Source organism: Poecile atricapillus, chromosome 1 (genome assembly GCF_030490865.1).
Source record: "Poecile atricapillus isolate bPoeAtr1 chromosome 1, bPoeAtr1.hap1, whole genome shotgun sequence".
Classification (NCBI taxonomy): domain Eukaryota; kingdom Metazoa; phylum Chordata; class Aves; order Passeriformes; family Paridae; genus Poecile; species Poecile atricapillus.
The window spans coordinates 3,909,735-3,930,856 of record NC_081249.1 but is presented as its reverse complement, the minus strand read 5'-3'; the positions used below and the strand labels follow the sequence as shown (position 1 = coordinate 3,930,856).

The following is a 21,122-nucleotide window of genomic DNA, read 5'->3' as shown; positions in this document are numbered from 1 at the left end:
ATTCCATCTTTTGTCCTGGTTAACAGGCCTCTAATGCCATGACCCTGTTTCCAGGTACAATCCCTCCTCTCATCAAGTCAGTTGTGCAGAGCGAGGAAGGGCTGGGAACCAACGAAGGGCTGAAGATGCTGGTGACCATCTCCTGTATCTTGGTTGGGGTCTTGCTGCTCTTTGTGATGCTGCTGATCGTGAGGAGGAGGAGGAGGGAGCAGAGGCTGAAGAGGCTGCGAGGTAAGGTGGTGTTTGTGGAACTTCTCTCTACCTGAACATGAAAATAGAAGTTGGGCTGCACGTGACCAAAGCATGCAATCCCCAGCTGGGATCATTTTCCTGCAATACTGAACAAAGTGTGTGTGTTTTCTATAGAAATGCCTTCTTTTTCATTTGGTCATAAGTTTCTAAAAAAAAAAAGAAAAAAAAAAAAAAAGAAAGATTAATATATCCATTGTTACTATTTTTCATGGGGGAAAGGAAAATATTTCTCATTGGTTTGCTTTCCTTTTTTTGGTGTTTGTTTGCTTCCCTTGACGACCTAAAAGTGGATTTTTTTTTTGGAAGGATGAAATCAGATGTTCTGAAGACGAGGGAATCTCAGTTTTCCAGCAGATGCTAACCATGATTTCCAAATTATAAAATGAAAGTAGCCAGATATTAAATAGCAGCCAGATATTCTCAGATTTGTTACCACATTTTCCCCCATGATGTTTTATAATAGAACTCGTAAAACACTTCACTGTTCGCTGACCTTTCATTGTCACTGATCTGTATTTTCCTCTAATCCTTATTCAAATTCAGTTGTTTGTTATGTGAATAAGATTTAGATCTGTGAATTCATTCAGCTTTATCATTTTTCTAGCAAAAACCCCTGGCTGAGCCACAGCCAAGTTTTTGACCCTTGCAGTCTGACACTGCTGCCCTATAGCTTTTGCACTGGCAACAGATATTTTGGGAAGGTATTCCCTGAAGGTATTTGGGAAAAAACATTTCAAATCCAAACCTGAATTAATAGTAAAACAATTTATCATCTGCAAAAAAATAAGCCTAATTTCTTCCAGAAGCCACCAAATTGATGAGTTATTTGTATTTTATCCAAAATGTGATCATAGTTCCGAATAAAACCAGGGCCAACCCTATGTTTTCCTTCTGACCTTCATACTTATCTCTCTTTTGGGTCGAATTTTGTCCTCTGTAGCAATATTTTGGAGTTAAAAAAAAAAAAAAAAGACAGAGGGCATGGGTAAATTCATATATAAAGGAGGAAACCAATCTTATGGTTCATACACAGCCCTGGAAATCAGGACATCTGGATGCTTCAGCTTGTATAATCACTTTTTCTTCAAAACTTTATACCCCATTTACCTTCCCAGTTTGGGGTTTTTTTCATTTAAAAAAATGTGCTAAAGAAAAAGAAGGTGTTTGTTGCAGCCTGCAACCTCAGGATCTCGTCCAGGGAAGCAGCAGGGTTCTGGGGACCAGCATGAAACACCAACGAGACGGGCTCCCGTTCATGAAACCATTTATTCAGCATGAGAACAAACTCAGGTCCAGAACAGAGAGCCCCGAACAGAGGCACAGCAGGGGTTTTTGAGGGACAGAACCGAGGGTTTCCACCTTTGAGGGTGGAGTTCAGGGTCAGGGACCATTAGAAACACACCAAGGGAGAACCCCCCAGGGACTCAAACCCAATCAGAACTCCTGGGCCGCCCTTCACAAGGGGTTTGGGGTGGGACAATGTAACTCTTTGTCTCCCTGAGGCCGCTGCAACATCTGCTCCTTTTTTATTTTTATTTTTTTTTTTTTTTTTTTTCAAATTTTGAATTAGGAGCTTAAAATGTTTCCAAACATACACTTTAAAATCTCACCTCTTCCACAGAGCACCCACTTTGCTTTGTGGGACACCAAAAACTCAATCACAAAACACATTAGGCAAACAGAAAAAAAAAACCAACAAAATTAAAAACAAACACTTAAATCTCGGACCACGCCGGGCAAATTAAACGGTGATGGTACTTAATGCAAACATAATGGCTTTTTAGTTCAGTCTCTTCCACTTTAGGATTCTCTGTTAGGAAGGGTGCAGCTCTTAGATCTCCTCTCACGAGGGGCAGAATTCTTCGATCTCCAGCTTCGGCTCTGGCTCCCATGTGGGCGTCACCCTTTAGATGATCTCGGTGTAACACTGGCTTTCGGAGCTCGGTTACAGTTTCGATTTCCCCGGAGGGGGTGTTGCCCACGATGGAGAAGGCACAGCCCCCAGGGGTGGAGCACCGAACAAAGGGATGGGGCCAAGCAGGAGTTACTGGGAGGTTCGGGAAGGGAAGGTTTGGGACCGGAAAAGAAGGAGCAAGGCGGGAAACAAGGGATCCCAGACCGCGTGGGCAGTGCCATCTTGGGATGGGGGGGGAGGCCGGGACGGACTTTCCCGGACAGGGAACGGGGAATATGGAAAGACAGGGGGTGAAGGAGGACACGGAACAGTGGGCAGACGGCAGCAACCCCGAGCCATCTTAGCTTTTTTCACCCTTTGTCCTGCCCTTAGGAACAGAGGAAAGGGGAAGGTACAGGAAGGTATACACCAAAAAAGGAACTCCACAGAAGACAAAAACAGCCCACCGGAAGATCCATACCGTCCATAATCGTCCATAATGTTGATATAATCGTCCATAATCGTCCATAGTGTTAATAGAATCGTCCATAATGTTGATATCGTCCATAATACGTCTCGTTGGGTGATGTTAGGTGCTTGTCCCAGCGTCTGGTCTCGGCTCCCCCACCTCCGTAATCCCTTTTCTTCCCCCATGCCCGAGGCACTCTCAACCCAGTCTCCCTGCCAGGTACTCTCGAGTCCTCCTTTCCAAGGCGGGGGTCTCGCCGGCTCTCAAGCCATCAGCCGGGGACTTACGAGGTGTCCATGGAGCCGCTCCTGCTGTTCTCCTGGATGCCACGCATTCTCTCACCATTTGTTGCAGCCTGCAACCTCAGGATCTCGTCCAGGGAAGCAGCAGGGTTCTGGGGACCAGCATGAAACACCAACGAGACGGGCTCCCGTTCATGAAACCATTTATTCAGCATGAGAACAAACTCAGGTCCAGAACAGAGAGCCCCGAACAGAGGCACAGCAGGGGTTTTTGAGGGACAGAACCGAGGGTTTCCACCTTTGAGGGTGGAGTTCAGGGTCAGGGACCATTAGAAACACAGCAAGGGAGAACCCCCCAGGGACTCAAACCCAATCAGAACTCCTGGGCCGCCCTTCACAAGGGGTTTGGGGTGGGACAATGTAACTCTTTGTCTCCCTGAGGCCGCTGCAACAGTGTTATCATATCTTCTTAGAAATACTGTGGGATTCCATCCAGTAATGAGCAGGGTATCTCGAGCCCTTTGGCTCTAGAAAATGATGTCTGTGCACATTATTTTTTCATGGTTCATTTACAAGTATTCATAGAATCTTGAGTTAGAGTCCCTTGAGGAAGGCTGATGATCACTGACCAGGATGCCTTTTGCATAACATAAAATTTCTCTGAACTTATTTCCTTTCAGAAAGGAGGAATTTAGAACAATATCAGAGCTTCACTTAAACATAGGCAGTGGAAAAGATTTCATCAGTACTTTTGATAAAAGAAATCAGTATTTAACTACCATTTCTTTAAAAGTTGTGTCTCACTCAGCTGAATTTGTCACACTACAGCTCAACATCCCATCTGGTCCTGTTTTACTTCTCTACAGTACAGAAGTTCTTTTTTGCATCATTTTCAGTCTCCAAGGATATTCTTTCCACATGGTGCTAACCAAGTCATTTCTTAATGCTTTAATTGGTAAATGAAACAGATTAATATATTTTAATTTTCCTCTGTAATTTTCCCATAATTTATATCCTTAACATTTTATCCATTGAGATCATTTGCCAGTTCTTTGATTTCTCTACAAAATACAAAATATTCCCTGTTATACAGCCCTGCTTTGTGTTCTCGATGTACAACCTTGTGATCCAGGTTATTTTCTTAGGGATCTGGCATTTTCTTTATATTTTAGCTACCAAGTTCTTGTGTAGTTTTTAAACTTTGATGAGAAATTATTTACTCTATACCATTGATAAGTGTTTCAGACAAAAAATACTGAATAATGATTCTCTGCTTGAAATTGGGGTTTGAATATGTTGAAATCCACATCAAATGGCTTCTGTGCTAATTTTTTCATCATGTGACTTTTAAAATACTTTGAGTCACCAAAACTTTGTTTTAGAGAAACATAAATATGATCTTTACTGTTATATCACAGTGAGAGTTTTTTTCAATGTCATTGATTCTCAGCAAATTTTAATCTCATTTTAAAAAATCCACTTTGTTTGACATGGCTGCTTCACCACAGGTCTGTATTGATTGGCCTCAATTATCCTTTTAATTAATTTCACTAAGCTTCACTAATTTATTTTTTTTTTATTATTATTTTCTGCATTGCCAAGATCAGACTGATAGGACTTCAGTAATTCAGAATCTTTTTTGCTCATTCTTTTTGAAGACTAATCCCATGTTTGACATTTTCTGCTCTTCTGGAAGTGACTTGATGTTCTAAAAATTTTCCTGACAATAAATATTTCTGTTACATAGAACTCATTACTAAGTTCTCTAAAACAAATGTGTGCAAGTTTTTCTGATGTCCTAACTAAAAAATAAATGGTTTGCTGTAGTAATTGTTGTGATTAACGTTCATGTAATTTTTGAAAGGGAAATATCACATTATCACTTGGTTTGTATGACCTGTTGGGGTTTCTTCGAGGCACAATATTCTTTTTTCCTAAATCAGGATTTCCTCTAGTCTACATCAGAGAAATAATCTCCACAGTGGGACCTTTTAAAATAATTTGTGCAAATTACAGATGTAACTCTTGCTTTTGTGGCTGCAGATGTGGTTTTCTTGAACCTGTTTGACAAAGAGGAGTAGGAATTGCAGGTTTATTTGCAGTGTGCTCTGCATGCAAACATTTGTATCCCTGCTTTATGGACAATGGCTTTGAGTTCCCAGCTCTTTTGAAGAACAGCAGCCTCTACATTCTTGATCCTTTTACCACTTCTCTGGGTGTAGGGACAGTTAAACATTTTTTTTTCCTCCTTGTTAGCAGAAAGCAGAGTTCTCAGCAAAGCCCTGATTTCTGCCCAATTTAGTAGTTCCACCAGCCAGGTCACCAGGAAAGGTCACTTGGCTGCTGGAGTTCATGCAGCCATTCAGGAGTTCAGCAGATATTCTCAAAGAGAAGCCTGATGGTTTAATGCTCCTTCTGCTGGCTATTGACCCAGCTCTGCTACTCCTGTAATGGTTTTCCCTTTGTTTTTAAATCCAATTCACCTTAACACAAGCAGAAAGGATCAGCGTGGCGTGATAGTTCAGAAGTGGCAGAATGCAATTTAAAACTCTATCACTGTCCCTGATTTCCCAGGGGGAAAACCCAAGTGTGTTAAGAATTTTAAAGGTGGCTGCCCCAGCAAAGGAAAGTGGCTTTTTCACCGAAGGGATGCTTGGCTGGAGCAGAGATCAGCCCCTTCCCTCTGTCATCTGTGCCCCCTTCCCAAGCCCTGCTTTCACCACCTGAAAACTGGGAGGTGACAGGACATGGCCAGGGATGCTGGCTTATTTTAGAAAGTATTGTCAATTTGCAGATCTAAAGGGTACTGCAGGAAAAGCACATTAAAATCTCTGGTCATTGGTTTGTGACAATAACATCTCTCCTGGAGCTGGTGTTTTGGATACAGGATGTTGTTGTAGTGGGGGCCCAGCCCAGGGAGCAGCTGGAGCTGCTGGAGAGAGCCCAGAGGAGGCTCCAGGATGAGCAGAGGGATGGAGCAGCTCTGCTGGCAGGAAAGGCTGGCACAGCTGCCATTGTTCAGCCTGGCCAGGAGAAGCTTTGGGCTGAGCTCAGGGTGGCCTTGCAGGGCCTGAAGGAGCCCCAGGAAAGCTGGAGAGAGACAATTGCCAAGGGCTGCAGGAATTGCCAGGAGCCAGGGAATGGCTGCCAGTGGCAGAGGGCAGGGCTGGATCTTGGGATCTTGGGCAGGAATTGTTCCCTGGCAGGGTGGGCAGGGGCTGGGATGGAATTGCCAGAGCAGCTGGGGCTGCCCCTGGATCCCTGGCAGTGCCCAAGGCCAGGCTGGACATTGGGAGCACCTGGGACAGTGGGAGGTGTCACTGCCATGGCAGGGCTTGGATGAGGTGATCTTTAAGGTCCATTCCATCCAAAACCATTCCATGATTCTGTGATATTCAGTTGCTTTTAGGCTTCTGGATTTTGGTTTGATGGATACAGAAGAGGCCTTTATATTCCTGCCACCTTTGCTTTTGTTCCATCCCACACCAGCCTGTGTGCCCATCACTAACTCCAGCAGTTCTGCTCACCATTTGAACAATCTGCTTGGCTAATTAGCAAATTTAAACTTAGCTGATGGAGGGTTTTTTTTCCCTTCAGTGCTTCCTGATTCAGCTTTTGACACATTACATGGTCTTGCTGATGCCTCATGTTATTTTTTACTGAAGATGCAGAGTGCATCTCTTTAATCAAGAATCAACAAGTGTTAACGAGCACTTATGTGCCACACACATGAATTGGTGTGAATTCTTTTCCAGATGCAGCATGGAAATCATCATCTGTGTGCTGGGCAGCACCTGAGAACATGTGAGGGAGATTGTTTGCCATTTAAACAGGATAAATAATTATGAAAGGCAAACTGAAGTACATTGTTATAATTTTCAATTTTGTCCCTTCTGCTTTTCTGCAGTTGTGAATTCCTTGCAGAAATACCCACAGACTTCACTTAAGGAGGCAGTGATTGCTTCAAGAAGCTGCTGGCTGAATGAAAAACAATATTTGCATATTAAAGCACCCTGATTATGTGTGCCAGAGGGAGAATGTGTGCACAGTGTCTTCATGATCCTGGTGCTGCTAGAATAGCAAGAAGCATCATAAAATTTGCTGGAAAAAACCCCATTACTTGCAACCAGTGTCATTATTATTATTGTGTTGGGTTTATTTGGCTTTTTTGTATTCTTCTGAATAAATTTGTCCCTTCTTGTGTTTTTGGAAGTCAATAACAAATCTCCTTTGGGAGCAGCAGTGTTGTTCTTTTGTTTTATGACTGATGGCAAAGATATTGTCATTTACCAGGCACTACCACTTACAAGTGTTAATGACAAAGGCAATCTCATTCCAAATGAAAAAGAGGAATTCTGAGTGCCCAAATGAAGCACAGTTTGGTTTAAATGAGACACCTCAGATGAACCATCCTTCCCTCCACCAGGAATATTCCATGCTTTGTGCTGGAAAGGGATGGAGGAAGGTTAAAAATGAAGGAATGGAGCAAACAGACCTAGAGGGAGCAAAGAATTCCAGCTTCTCCAGTGTTAGGTGAGGAAGAAAGCTTGAGAGAGGCAAGCTGGCACTGTGTCAGATAAATACAATTCAGAAAAGTGGGTAAAAGGCATTTTCCTGAGTTTTCTTTTAATGAATAAAAGGAGCCCTCAGTCCATTCCTTTTAAAAATTAGTACAACACAAGCTATAGAGATGTGTTAAGATGGTGGCTTGTTTCTGCCTGCATCCTTGGAATTTTAAAGGAAGGGTATTTAACAGGGTCACAAGTAAGAAAATTGTTTTAGGTGTTGGAGACCCAAGAGGTGATTGAGGAATAAAAAATGTGGGATGGAGAAAACAAAGACAAATTCAGTAAATGTCTTGGCAGGTGCTGGTAGATTTACAAGAAGCAGATAAAAGAAGAAATGTAAACTTCCATATAAGAGTTGTTTGAAGATTTAGAACTTGAAATTGCTTTCTTCTCAGGTTTGCTTCACTTGGTTGCACAAAAGGCTGCTTTGTTGCTGTGTGATAAACTTAAGGACTTGGGAATCCGAATTTTAAGTGAGTTTGTTTAGCAGCAGAGTGCGGGAGAACAAAGCAGAGCTGTTTTTGCTGGATATCACAGAAATTAGTGTATTATGTTGGTAAAGTTTTACAGAAGCCTACCTGAAAAACCAAACTTCAACTGTGCCTTTTGAACTGAATAACTATTGAAATAATTATAGCCCCAAAGGATTTTCTGCTAATAATAGCAGCAATGACAAGAACAGGAGGAATATTTTTCCTTCAGCAGTGTCTTATTTTGCAGGGCTGATCCATGTGGGAATAAACCATCCTTTGTTTCATGTGTAGACCATACTCTGAAGACCCAGCATTAGTTTTGGATCGTTGCTAGTGGAAAAATACTCGTATTTGAGTGCAACCAAGCAAGTTTGTGCTGGGGAAGGCTCAGGTTGGACATAAGGAACAATTTCCCCATGGAAAGGGAGCTCAGGCCTTGGCAGGGGCTGCCCAGGGAGCTTTGCAGTGCCCATCCCTGGAGGTGTCACCTGGACGTGGCACTCAGGGCTCTGGGCTGGGGACAAGGTGGGCATCAGGCACAGCTGGGACTCTTGGAGGTCTTTTCCAACCTCAGGGATTCTGTAGTTCCAAACTGACTCCTTGGAGACCTCCCTTGCTCAGATCTCGTGCAGTTACCTTTGGTTTGGAAATGTTAGGTTGGCAACTGCTCATCCAGCATGGCACAATTCCTATTTTCTTGCCTTTTCTTCTTTCTTCACCTGTTCATTTGCTACCCATAGCACAAAAGAACTGAGATCCTCATTAATTGTTAAGTTGTTCCTATTTGTAATATGTTTATGTAGCTTTTTTCTAGTTAAGCCAATGGTAACATGTATTTCTCTATCCATCTTTGGTGCTGCTGAGGAACTTAACAGGGCTGTTTGGAGCAGAAATGCAATTTTAGCAAAAGTAGGGACTTTAAGGCACTGTTTTATTCTTGCCACTGATCTGAGGAACAGCAGTGGTCTTACACATGGCTGATTCAAATCACTTGCTAATAATGCATCTCTCTAATAGATTCTCATTTGTGATGACATTTCTTCTATTTTCTTCTAGATGCAAAGAGTTTGGCCGAAATGCTTATGAGGTAAGAACAAATTGAATTTTATTGTTGATTTATTTATTTTTTTTTTCAAATTGAAAAATGTCTGTCAACTACAGCATCATATTTAAGTATTGTTGTAGGGAAAAATGGAGAAGGACAATTTTTATTCTTAAACCTTTTTCCAAAACACACCATTTGTCTGTCTGTTAAGAGCTGTGATGCACCAATGGTCAGACATGGGAGAAAGAAGACATTTTGTGGACTGTGTGAGGGGCTACAGTGATAAAAAACCTGATACCTCATGTTAGTAGATTAAATCATAGAAGCTGTGGCTATATAGGTCCATTTGGACATTTTTCCTAGGCTGAAAAACATTTTCATAATATGGATCAAAGTAATTGCTCTTCAGAGATCATCTGATTAAAGGCAATAAATTTCTGGCTCTGAACATCTCTAAACATTGCAGCTCTGTTTATTTGTTAGCTGCTTATACCCAAAGGTATAGAAAAGCAGGTAAATCCATTTATTATTTTTCACTTCTGTTCCATCAGCTCAGCATTCAGAAATCTAATTCAGTTGTTGAATTGCATCATAATGACTATTCTGGCACCACAATTCTTTCCAAGATGGAAATTTCATATCTTCAGTTTTTATTATTTTGTCTAGGGAAAATACTGAACTTTAGAACCGCTGCATATGTTTGAAACTGGGATTGCCAAGGGATTATTCTTGAGTTCAAATGAATTTTGTGTTGCTAGAAAATATTTTTATATTCAAGCAACAAATTTGAGGAAGTCATAGATACTTCACCACATGAACCACCCTCCAAACTTCACTTCTATTGTAAGAATGAGCTCAGCAAAGACAGGGTGACAGATGGGTTGGGTGTAAATTCAGCTCTGTGCCATCATATCTGAGTGAGCCCAGTGATGTTAACAGGACTGGTCATGCAGACCAGGTCATCCCCTCCCTGGCTGCCCATGGCAGCAAACTGTGGCGTTCAGCAGCTTCAGGAACATTTGTCCTACAGGACAGCACAGGTCAGCACACACAGCAAGTCTGTTCCCTGCCCTGGATGGAGACTTTCAGTGCCAGTGACAACCACTCAGAGCCCCTCTGCAAAACTGGGAGCGCTCTGCCCTAACCCTGCTTGGCTCCACAAGCCTTGTCACCACTCCTGCAAGGCCACTGCAGAGTCTCATTCCTCTGACACACAGAAAATGTCCCCAAACTTCCAGCAGAACTGCCCAGGTTTTACCCACTTTTTCCTGTGCTGATGGTTACCAAATTAAGGAACTTTTGTCCTCCCTACCTGATGTACTCAGAGAGCAGCCAGGCCCCCTCTCAGTCCTTAGTTCAGAGCTGTTTTTCCAGGTAACTCACCTGCCAGCATTTCATTTGGCTTTTCCTTTCACCAACATTGAAACATGATCATCAAACCAGTCCCTCTCATCTCATTTACTAAGAAATTATCTTGGTTTTATCACATAAGCATATTTTATATTTCTTTTCTGAAAGTTTGGACAAAGGCAAATGACTGTTAGATCAGAACTTGTTAGTTCTGATCTAACAGAGGAAGTGGGGGATATAGGTTTACATGTGCAGAACTGGAAACTCCCATTTGTGACAAATACCTTCAACCAAAACATGAGCTACCCACAAACAACAGATGTTCCTGAAGATTTAGCATGTGAATAATCAAAGGATAATGAGCCCTCTCCAAAACAACAGTCACATATAATAAAGCCCCTGATAGATCTTTAAGATTTCACCAAAATCTGCTATGATAAAAATATCAAGAAAGGTGATATTTGGGGAGAGGGCAGAAGAGATGATTCCCTGCTTGGTAGGAAGGTGTGAGGCCTGGAGAGAGCTTTGTGTATCTTTCCCTTTGAGGAGATTTTCGTGAGTGTTTGTAAAGTGGATTAAAAATGGAGCTTTAGTCTTTGCTTTGAGAGTCACTGGCTTTGGCTGTCTAAGTCAAATGTCTGTGGAGCAGGATAAGTCAGCAGTTTAATGGGAGCTGCACAACTCATTGATACCTTAAACTCACAAATAAAAATCCCTGCTGCTGGATAAGCACAGCTTTTTTAATGTTTCCTTTGGGTGGAAGTGTCAGTCCAGCCACGCTCTTTGTCACAGTTTACTGACAATCAGTTTAGCAATTCACTGAATTTTTAAATTTTGAACACAAGGTGAAGAGTCTTTTATCCCCAGATATTCTGATTTAGCTCCCTGTATGTTTTTACAACAAATTGTGGACTCTTTCAAAATGCCCTGTACAATGTACTTGCTCTGGAAAAGGCCCTTTTATCCACAGACTCAACATAAAAGCTGTTGTCAGACCAAAGTACCACCTGCCCAAATATCTGCTTTAAATAGTGACAAAAGCAGCAGCTTTAGTAGAGTAAAAGAATACAGCAAAATACTGAGAGCTGGAATTCCTCAGAATGGAGAAACCCTCCTGGAGATCTCATTGAGGCATTTCAGTCCCTGGAAGGAAAAGGAAAGAGACTTTTAATATGGGCAGACAGTGACAGGAAAAGGGACAAGGATTTTAAACTGAAAGAGGTCAGGTTTAGATGAAATATTAGGAATTCTTTCCTCAGAAGGCAATGAGGAACTGGAACATATTGTCCAGAGAAGTTGTGGACTCCTCATCTCTGGAAGTGTCCAAGGGCAGGCTGGACAGGGCTTGGAGCAGCCTGGGACAGTGGGAGGTGTCCCTGCCCATGGCAGGGGGTGGAATGAGATGATCTTTAAGGTCTTTCCCAACCAAGACATGATTCTGTGATTCTGTGACTCAGTCTCCTGACAGGCTCACAGTGCCTAATGATTTGGAGCTCAGCAATTGTTTGAAGCAGAGGGAATTAATTCTTTTACAAACAGATCCTTACAAGGTCTGACAAGTAAAGAAAAGCACATGCTTATGTTTGGGAATTTTATGTCTGTAAATATTAAAAAAAAATAAAGATAGATTTCATCCCTTTAAAGAATTAATCATTGGTCTCCTCATCCACCAGACCATTAAAATATTTTTTGCCTGAATTTAGGAAATACTTCTAACCAAGCTTCAAAACTGAAACCTTAAAACTCTTTGCCCTGCTTCCAAGTCCTAGAGGCACTTCATTGCTGTTGGCACTTTAGGATTTTATAACTTAAAAGCTGAGCTGTTGTGGTCTGCACAAAAAGAATTCAAAATTCCCTGAGCCAGAATGAGCCAGCATCCTAATCAGCAGCAGCCCCCTTGCTTCTGCTCACTGCCTGTGCTGTGTTTGGACACCCCATGTCACTGCTGCATGCAGGGGAATTAATTAGATCAGCAAGGAGGAGGAGAGACAGCCCACAAACCAAGGAATAACTCTCAAGAATAGCAGGGAATATTCCTGAATCTAGAGAGGCCTGGGTTCCAGTTCTGGCTTGGAAGACCTCCCACGTATTTTGCATGCAGCTGTCCCTGGAGCCAAGGTTGGGATTGGGAATTCTCTCTCATCAGGTGAGCAGTAAAACTGAAAATCAAGGGAAAATTCTCCTCCTGCTCCCTGCGGCCCAAACACTGGTTGGGTACTTTCTAATAATGGAAATACAGAGCATTCATCCTGCTGAAGGGGCTCTAGCTCTGGCATTCTGGGATCTGCATTCTCTGAGCAGGAGTCTGATCCCATCCCTTTGTCTTCTGCATCCCCAGGGAGTGCAGAGGGCTGCACTGAAGCATTTCCCAGGCTCAGTTAGGTACTGCACAGATTCCAGATGTATCTAACTCTGTGCATCCTCTAACTGTTGAACTATTGAAATTGGAGATTAAAACATCAGTTTCCTTCTTTAAACTGAAAGAGGGCAGGTTTAGATTAAATATTAGGAAGAAAATCTTTACTCAGAGGGCAATGAGGGACTGGAAGAGGTGCTTTATGTTTGCTCTATGACCCTGAGCAAGCCCAGAGCAGTCTAACTTTCCAAGGGCCTGTATTCAAGCATATTTGGCAGGCAGATAAAATATTACTGTCTGATTCTCTTAACATTTCAGCAGCTTGAGTGGCATCCACTCCATGCAGAGACTTGGAGAAAACCAGTGTGGAAATTATCTGCATTTGACAATACTAAATGTCTTTGAAAATGTGTGTGCTTAGTAAGACCCTGTGATGACCATTCTCCCCTGATTATATATGGAGAAAAGTCTGGAAGCCCTTGGGAGGCTCTCCTGATATTTTGCTTCCATGATGACTGAATGAGGCACCAGCTGGGGCCTGTTTGAATGCATTTCAACTATCCATGTGATGGGAACAGCACCATCTAATCACCCAGGAGCAGAGAGACATTAAATTTGGGATGTACAGATGGTGTTAGTGCTGGGGACCACAACAGGTGAACATCAGAGAGGCGTTCCCACGTGCCCTGTGGGCCTCACCCTTGGATTTGGAGCAGAACCACTGACCACATGGCTAAAAATCCCTCCAAGAAGGTACTCCAGGAGAACCTCCAAACCTGAGGTAATCAGGTCTCACTGGCATGGAGATACAGCAGGAAATTAACCCAAATTTCCCGGAGATGTGGGCTCATCACACGTGGATTAATCTCCCCTGCTCGCCGAAGAGCTGAGCTTATCACTAGAGCAGTCCTGGCTGATTCCATTAACAACAATAATTCACTGCCAAAGCAGAATTAAACTGAGTGATCTGCAGCTATTTTACACTAGAAAATGAGCTTCCACTCGGATCTTGCAGCTCTTTGAAGCCTGAGCACGTGGATCACACTGCTGGCTGATTTGTCTCAACTCTCCTCAGCTCCCCTGTGTGAAGTATTTGCAAATACTTCATTTCATCCAAAGAGTAATTACATCTAAAAGGGCAAAATGTTCCTGGGTTTTTAGTGCAATCTGAAGGTTTCTGCAGCAAGCTCTGTGCTAGAAATGACTGTGGCACTTGGTTTTACCATCTATTTTCATTTGCTTTTGGTAGACAGCACATTTAAGAAGTCATTTTCTGGTACATAAACTTCAAAATGAAATTGTTTCAATTTGCATGATGATAAAATAATTGGTTTACGTTCTTTTTTAGATTATTGCATCAATCAATTAGACATAATCCACGAATGTAAACAAGATTTGCAATTTTTGTCTTGGAACATCAGTGGGACTAAAGCCTTCATTTGTTTTATGCAATCTATTAATAGTATGCCTAGTTATTAATTTGCTTTTTCATTTATCAGGCAAAGTGATATTTGGAACGTAGCTAATTAAAAATAATGAAAAGATAAAAAAACAATTAGAAATTACTCAAGACATCATTTTCCTACCAGCCTGTTTGATCAGCTGTGTGTTGCTGTACTCAGATTCATGAGGAGTAAAAGAAAAGGTCCATCTTCCAAAGTGTTTTTATTAATTTCATTATGACAACACTTGAAGAAAACTGTGTGAAATTTTCAGATTCCTACTGGTGGAGGACAGACCACATCCCTCCACACTGTGCATTCATCTAATGCCTTGCCACATGCAATAAATTAATACCATGCACTTATTCTGAAGAGGGCAAAATCAGATGTACGAGTGGTTTTTGCTGATTATGGTTCCATGGGGTTTTTTTTAAGTTGGACAGATGGAAAATGAGGAAGTTTGCAAATACCTTTTCATTTAGGCTGAATGTTAACGTGTTCACTTCTCTTTTGTTTTCAGCAAGAACACCAGGACATCAGACACACTTAATAAGCAGCAGCAAACACTGAGGATGCACATAGACATTCCCAGAGCACAGCTGCTGATAGAGGAGAGGGACACCATGGAGACTATTGGTAAATTTGAGCTTTTTTTCCCCTTGGTTAATGTAACAGGTTCTTTCTGGTGGAATTCCTTTGCTCCACACCTTTTCCTGGCTGCACACACCAAGAGAAAAGAGCTACAAAGTAATTTGAAAACAGAACTGGGGTTTTTTTCCCCTTCTCCTTTGAGTCATTTCCCACTAAAAGTAATCTCAGTATAGGACCTAAAATAATGAAGGACATTAGGAAAATGAAACTGTTGGAAAGAGTTTCTTGAAGAAAATGTAATTGGCAGTTTTATGATTTTCATTCTGATTTCTCATTTGGCTCTTACTAGGCAGTTGGATCACTGACATTACTTAAAGGGAAATTAAATTCTGAAGCTGCACTGTCAATATCTGAAGATTTGTTACAGCTAACTTTTAAAACTTACATGGTGCATATTGTATCCACCTGTTCACAGCACATGATATTTCAACATTTTGATCTGTTTTCAGGTTCTGTGTATCCATGCAAAATTTAAATCTAAACTGTTTGACGCAGCAGAAAACAAGATTTCTCATGGGGCTGGTACTTAACTGAACTGTCACGAGAAATAGAATTGTTTGCTGTTGGGTTTTTTCCCAAATAATTAAAAAATATCTGGAAACCCAGAATAGAAATGCAGCCTGATGTCTTGACTGTATGAGCACACACTGTGGCAAGACACTCCTGACTGACCTTGTTAGACTTCTAACTTTACTTTTTTTGGATAAAAATCTGTATAAAAGAAGCTGACAAAGTAACAGCATCCAGGGATGGTGTGGCCAGAGAGGAAAATCATCAAGCTGAGAGCAGCATCTCTGCACCTCCTGCTCATGCCCATTCCAGGTTTGAAAAGGAGACCTACAGACTTTTTAAAATCATGATTTGAGCTTCCCCAAGTCTGCCCTTTGTGCCAGGCTTCGTTCTAAAGACAGCTTTAACTTTTGAGTGGCAGCTGCTGAGCAGTGGGGGGGTTCCAGTGAAAATACTCCTGGAGCCTGAACTGCAGCAATGCGATCAGGGCCTTGGTAAGAGGCAGCTTTCCACCCAGAATAAGCAGGGATTTTGGCAGGGTTTGACAGAGTTTGCTGCCAAGAGGCTTTATTCCCAACCTGAATAAGAGCTCATCTTTTGCCAGAGACAGAGTGATTTGATTCCTAATGTTATTCTATTTATAGCCTTCTTTGGGTAAAAAATGTGAGTTCTGTTATTGTGCAGAACTGTTCACCCTAATGGTATCTTGTCAAGTTAAAAAAAAAAAAAAAAAATCCAAAACAAAACCCAGGAATGCTTAAAAGAAGTGGATCAGCCTCTGCTGACTAGTAAATGCCCAGAAGTCCTGCTGCTGCCAGTCCCTTAGAACACATTACAAAACTATATAGCACAGCACAGCCAGAAATCCTTGAGGCTTTTATTGCCATTCTGAATGGATAAAAACACTGTAAAGAACACAAAAGAAAGTCTGATAGCACACCAAACAGTTGTTCTACAAGCACAAAGGCAGTAAAAGATTTATTGCTATTAAACCATCCATGATCAAGTGGACCAGATTCTTCCTTGGAGCAAAAACAGAAAGTGACACAGAGATCACAAATGGGAAAAAAAAATAAATTAAAAAATGAAGCAAGTGCTGTATAGCACTGCAGTGATCAAGGTCTGTGTAGAAATTTGATGAATATGTCCTACCTCTCAGGGAAGAAAAAGAAACAGAACCACACATCAGTAAAGGTTAGTGCTCAGCTTTTTCTTCCTTCCCAAGGTCAGGCTTAACCTCACACCTTTATTTGAAGCTGCAGAAAAAACCAGTCCTGGGTCAGGGCTATCCTTTCTGCAATATTCTGTCTGCAGAAAAAGGGAGAGAGGGTTGGGTAGCAACACCCCCAAACGACCTCCTTTTGGGAAGATAGGGGTGGTTTCACTGAGGATATTGCTAACCATGCTAGCAAAAAGAAATAAATGGAATGTGTTGTTGAAAAGCTCATCTGAGCTCTCTGAAAGTGAAGGGGAAGAGGACAATGTTCAAAGGATGGGAATGAATGAGGGCCACAAATGATTACACACAAATCAGCTCTTTTTGAGGATGTTTAACACTGCCCCACGTCTCGAAGGTGAAATCACCAGGGAAAATGAAAGTTATTCTTTAGTTTTATATGGGCTTTGAGTTTAAACCCAGAGGCTCCCTCCCTTCCAAGCCACCTGGGCCCTGCAGAGAGCAGGGAGCCACCTCTGCCCTTGCTGTCACTGTGGGTGCCTGGAGACTCACTGCAAAGCCCCAAGGAAGGCAAAGCCAACATTCTGAACTCATGATGTGATTGTTTTTCCACTTACAGACGACAGATCGACGGTTCTGCTCACTGATGCTGACTTTGGAGAGACGTCCAAGCAGAAGTCCCTGACTGTCACCCACACTGTCCATTACCAGTCGGTGTCACAAGCCACGGGGCCACTGGTGGATGTCTCTGATGCCCGGCCAGGAACAAGTAAGCACAGCAGAAAACAGGTTTTTATAAGAGAGGAGAAAGCTGTAACAACATAAATACTCTGCTCTTGCATTTGCATCCTCATCCTTCTGTGTGAGAGTGGAGAGAAATCTGTTTAGGTCAGCAGAGGACATTTCTTAAACTATTGCACTTAGTGATTCAATAAGGGGAAAATTGCATATGGGTCTGAAATGGAGGTGTAATTTGAAATAATTCATACCTGGCCTTCATTAAACCAAATGCATGCTAGATTTTAATTTACAGAATTTATTGGGTAAATTACCTTAATGGCTTTTAGTGTTTAATATAGGTTTTTTTTTTCCTCTGTGATCAATCTTTATTGTATTTCAAAAACAACTTTCCTCCTACCTCTCCATCAGGCAAAAAAAAGCAATTCTCATTATTACTTTTTCTGAAAAAGTTATATTTCTGGCTTTAGTTATTATGGTAAATTACTTTTCCCAGATATATTTATGCCAAGTTATTCTACTAGTGATTAAAATACTATCATAAATTAATATACTGATGCAATCCATTCTCATTCCTCTCATGAATATGTTCCATAGCTATGTAAATGGGTAAATACTAGATTGAATGATTAGTTATGAGTTGGAAATTTTACCAAAATGTGGTTGATTGCAGTGTGCAGTTTCTGAAATCTCTTGGATTATTTCTGTCCCCTGATCATTTCAGAATTTATTTGTTGAGTTTGGTGAAAAGCTCAGTTGCTAGAATGCAGATCATTTGAAAAATCCATTTCCCCCACAGTCTTTTGAATAACAGGTGTTCTAGTCCTGGTCTTGGTGCTTTTTTAGCTCTTTCATATTTTTCAGGTCACTCCTCAAGGACTAGATTTTCTAATAAGGAAAGAGGCATCACCCAAAAAGCTCATGCCTGTGTAATTCCACAGAACTTTATAGCACCCTTCTTGCTAATGCCTCTTTGTGTGCAGCTCTGTGCTTCATTCCTCTGCAGCCAGGGAGAGAATTCCTTCAAATTAAATGTGGATTTAATTCATGTGTAAGAATATGATCTGTGTCCAGCGCTGCTTGGAAATAAAAATCCACCAGCACTTTTATTAAGCAATACAGATCTGATGGCAGCAGTGCACAGGGCTGGCTCAAAGACTTCCAGGTAATGTTCTCTGGACTCAAGACACTAATCCAGCTTTGCTGCAGGCTGGGTGATGGGATTTTGTCTAGAGCCACCACTTGTGCTGTGAAGAGGAGAGCAGAGCCCAGCTGGGTGGCTCAGAGGTTATGGACCCTCCTGTCTGAGGGTCAGGATTCACATTCGCTCCCATTCACTGAGTGACAAATATTCCATTACAGAATATTTTAAGTTCTTCTCTTGTGCTTATTTATTTATTTATGAAAGAGATGCTCCGTGAACCTTTGCCTTGCTGACCTCAGCTCTCTCCAGTTGTGTTTGACAGCAGAGCTGGCATAACCAGGGCACCAGCTGTGTTTCCATCCCACTGCCAGCTCTGGAATTGCTGTGCTTGAGCTGCTCCTCACAGAGGACAGCACGGCTGGAGCAGAGCTCCTGCTCCTCAGGATGAAGACTGAGCTCCTGTGTGCTGCCAGAGGCTCTCCCAGCTCATTCCCATTCCTGAGATCCTCCCAAGGCACAGGATCAGAGGCTGAGGTCCCAAGGGACATCTGGGCACTGGTCAGTCCAGCCCCTGTGCTTAAGGCAGGGTCAGCAAGAGCTGGCTGCTCAGGAACAGCCCAGATGGCTCCTGAATGTCCCCAAGGATGAGCTCCACCACCTGTGTGGGCAGCCTGTGCCAGGGCTCAGTCTTCCTCACATTAAAGATGTTCAGGATGAAGCTCCCAGGTTTCTCCTTGTGGCCATTGCCCCTGCTCTTCTCACTGGGCACCACAGACAGAAACTTGGCTCTTGTCCTCTTGCCCTTTGGGTACTTCTGTACATTGATGGCATCCCCCAAACCATCTCTTCTCCAGACCAGGCAGCCCCAGCACTGTGCCAGGAGCTGTTCCCACCAGCACTCTCCTTCTGCTTTCCATGTTCTCCCTTGAATGAGGCTCACTCCTGGCCACACCACTGCCACGTGCCACATTCCCAAGTGTTGGTTTGCACCACACTGAGCACGGATTTGGATGTTGTCCATGTGCTGCACTACCAGGAGGATCAATTATCAATGGCACCAGGTTCTAATTTCTCCACTGCTGTAGGGAAAAAAAAAAAAAAAGGATCAGACCATTATTTGTAAATAAATGCCTTGTTTCTTTGAAGCAGCAGAATACAAATTCTCACTGGGAATGCTTAGGCAGAAGCAGTGCTCAGAGCCATTATCTGGGTATTGCTTTTTCTTTCAATTTCTTCTGCTAAAGTCTCTTACCTCAAAGACTGACAACTTCACCATTTGAATGTCAAAGAACATTTTGAATAGATTTGAATTTTTCATTTCTAATACCCTTTCTATTGTTAGTGATATCCTTTCAGAAGCTTTGAAGAGAAATCCTTCACTGCTGATGTAGTCAGTCTCTGTTTGCCACATAATGATTTCTTCTCTTGCCCTTGCTTTGTTAGACTCATTTTTAGGGCAGAACTCTTTATGAATATGTTCAGGGAGGTCAATTTTATCACATATCTTGCTTTTACAATCTTGGTCACTATATTATCTCTAGGTTAATTTATAAAGTACAACATTGCTGACCTTAAACCAGTAGAAGATGATTTTTAAAGTTTGAGGAATTATATTAATTTACTAATTGTTCCAAAGCAGTCAAATCTTTATGAACCTGTTCCCACTGAAGCACTGATGGCACTATTACAGCTTGTTTTATGTCTTGGCCACTTGTTAAAATAGGAAATCTGTAGGTGATCAATATTGTGATATAGTAACAGGATGTCCAGAATAGGGAATTAGAGCCCCACATTTCTGAGCACATCTATTTAAAAACTGGCAGCAGGGTGTTTCTGAGGGCACATCTGTGCTGATCATTTACCTTGCACTTCACTTGAGGTGTGGAGTGAAATCCCTGACCAGATCTTCTTGCCTTGTGCTCTTTCAGTTCTCAGGGTGCTGGAGAACTGCTTGGCTTGGAGTAAAGGGATAATGAATGTGTCAATGGAAGAATGATGGGGCCTTCAGCTCTTCAGTTCCACCCTTGATAAAATATAGAGTTTCATTAGAAAGAGAGTAGTTCTAGAAAAGCATCATCAGATTGGTAATGATCAGCATTAATACTGTTCATTTTTTTTTCTCAAAAAGAATGTCTTGAGTTTGGGTTTTTTTTCACTAAAGGTGATTTCAGTGGCCATCCCTCTCTGGAAGGGGGAAGTGAAGGGCCAGGCACTGATCTCTGTGATGGCCAGGGACAGGATATGAGGAAATGACTGGAGCTGTGTCAGGGAAGGGTTTTGTTGGGTATTAGGAAAAGGTTCTTCACCCAGAGGTGCTTGGATGGATATCACAGCCCTGAGCTGCAGGAGCATTTGGACACAGCTCCCAGGGATGGCCAGGGTGGGATTGTGTTGGACTGAACGATCCCTGTGGGCCCCTTCCACCTCAGAACATTCTAGAACTCCGTGATTCCCAATCCCCCCCTGCCATCCCTCGCAGATCCCACCACGAGGAGGAGTGCCAAAACCGGACCCACCGCGCGCAACCGCTACGCCAGCCAGTGGACCCTCAACAGACCCCACCCCACCATATCAGCCCACACCCTCACCACAGACTGGAGGCTCCCCACGCCCAGGCCAGCAGGATCAGTGGACAAGGAAAGCGACAGCTACAGCGTCAGCCCCTCGCAGGACACAGGTACGGACAGGACAACGGGACAGCAGCAGCTGCAGGAACCCTCCTGTTCCTGGCTGTGTCCTGTTTGCAGCTCAGGTGTGAGCTCTTCCCTTGCCAGGGCGTTTTTTCTGTAGGTTATTTATGAGGGATGCCAC

At 42.5% G+C, this 21,122-nt stretch overlaps 1 protein-coding gene across 1 annotated transcript in view; it reads left to right on the top strand.

Annotated features, from left to right (window-relative positions):
* Window positions 1–21,122, top strand: part of DSCAM (DS cell adhesion molecule) — a 441,606-nt gene that overhangs the window by 398,600 nt on the left and 21,884 nt on the right. The window contains exons 27-31 of the mRNA XM_058834121.1: window positions 55–231; window positions 8,955–8,985; window positions 14,612–14,727; window positions 17,049–17,198; window positions 20,791–20,988. Of these exons, the coding sequence (XP_058690104.1) occupies window positions 55–231; window positions 8,955–8,985; window positions 14,612–14,727; window positions 17,049–17,198; window positions 20,791–20,988 (672 nt within the window). The remainder of the gene's footprint in view (window positions 1–54; window positions 232–8,954; window positions 8,986–14,611; window positions 14,728–17,048; window positions 17,199–20,790; window positions 20,989–21,122) is intronic.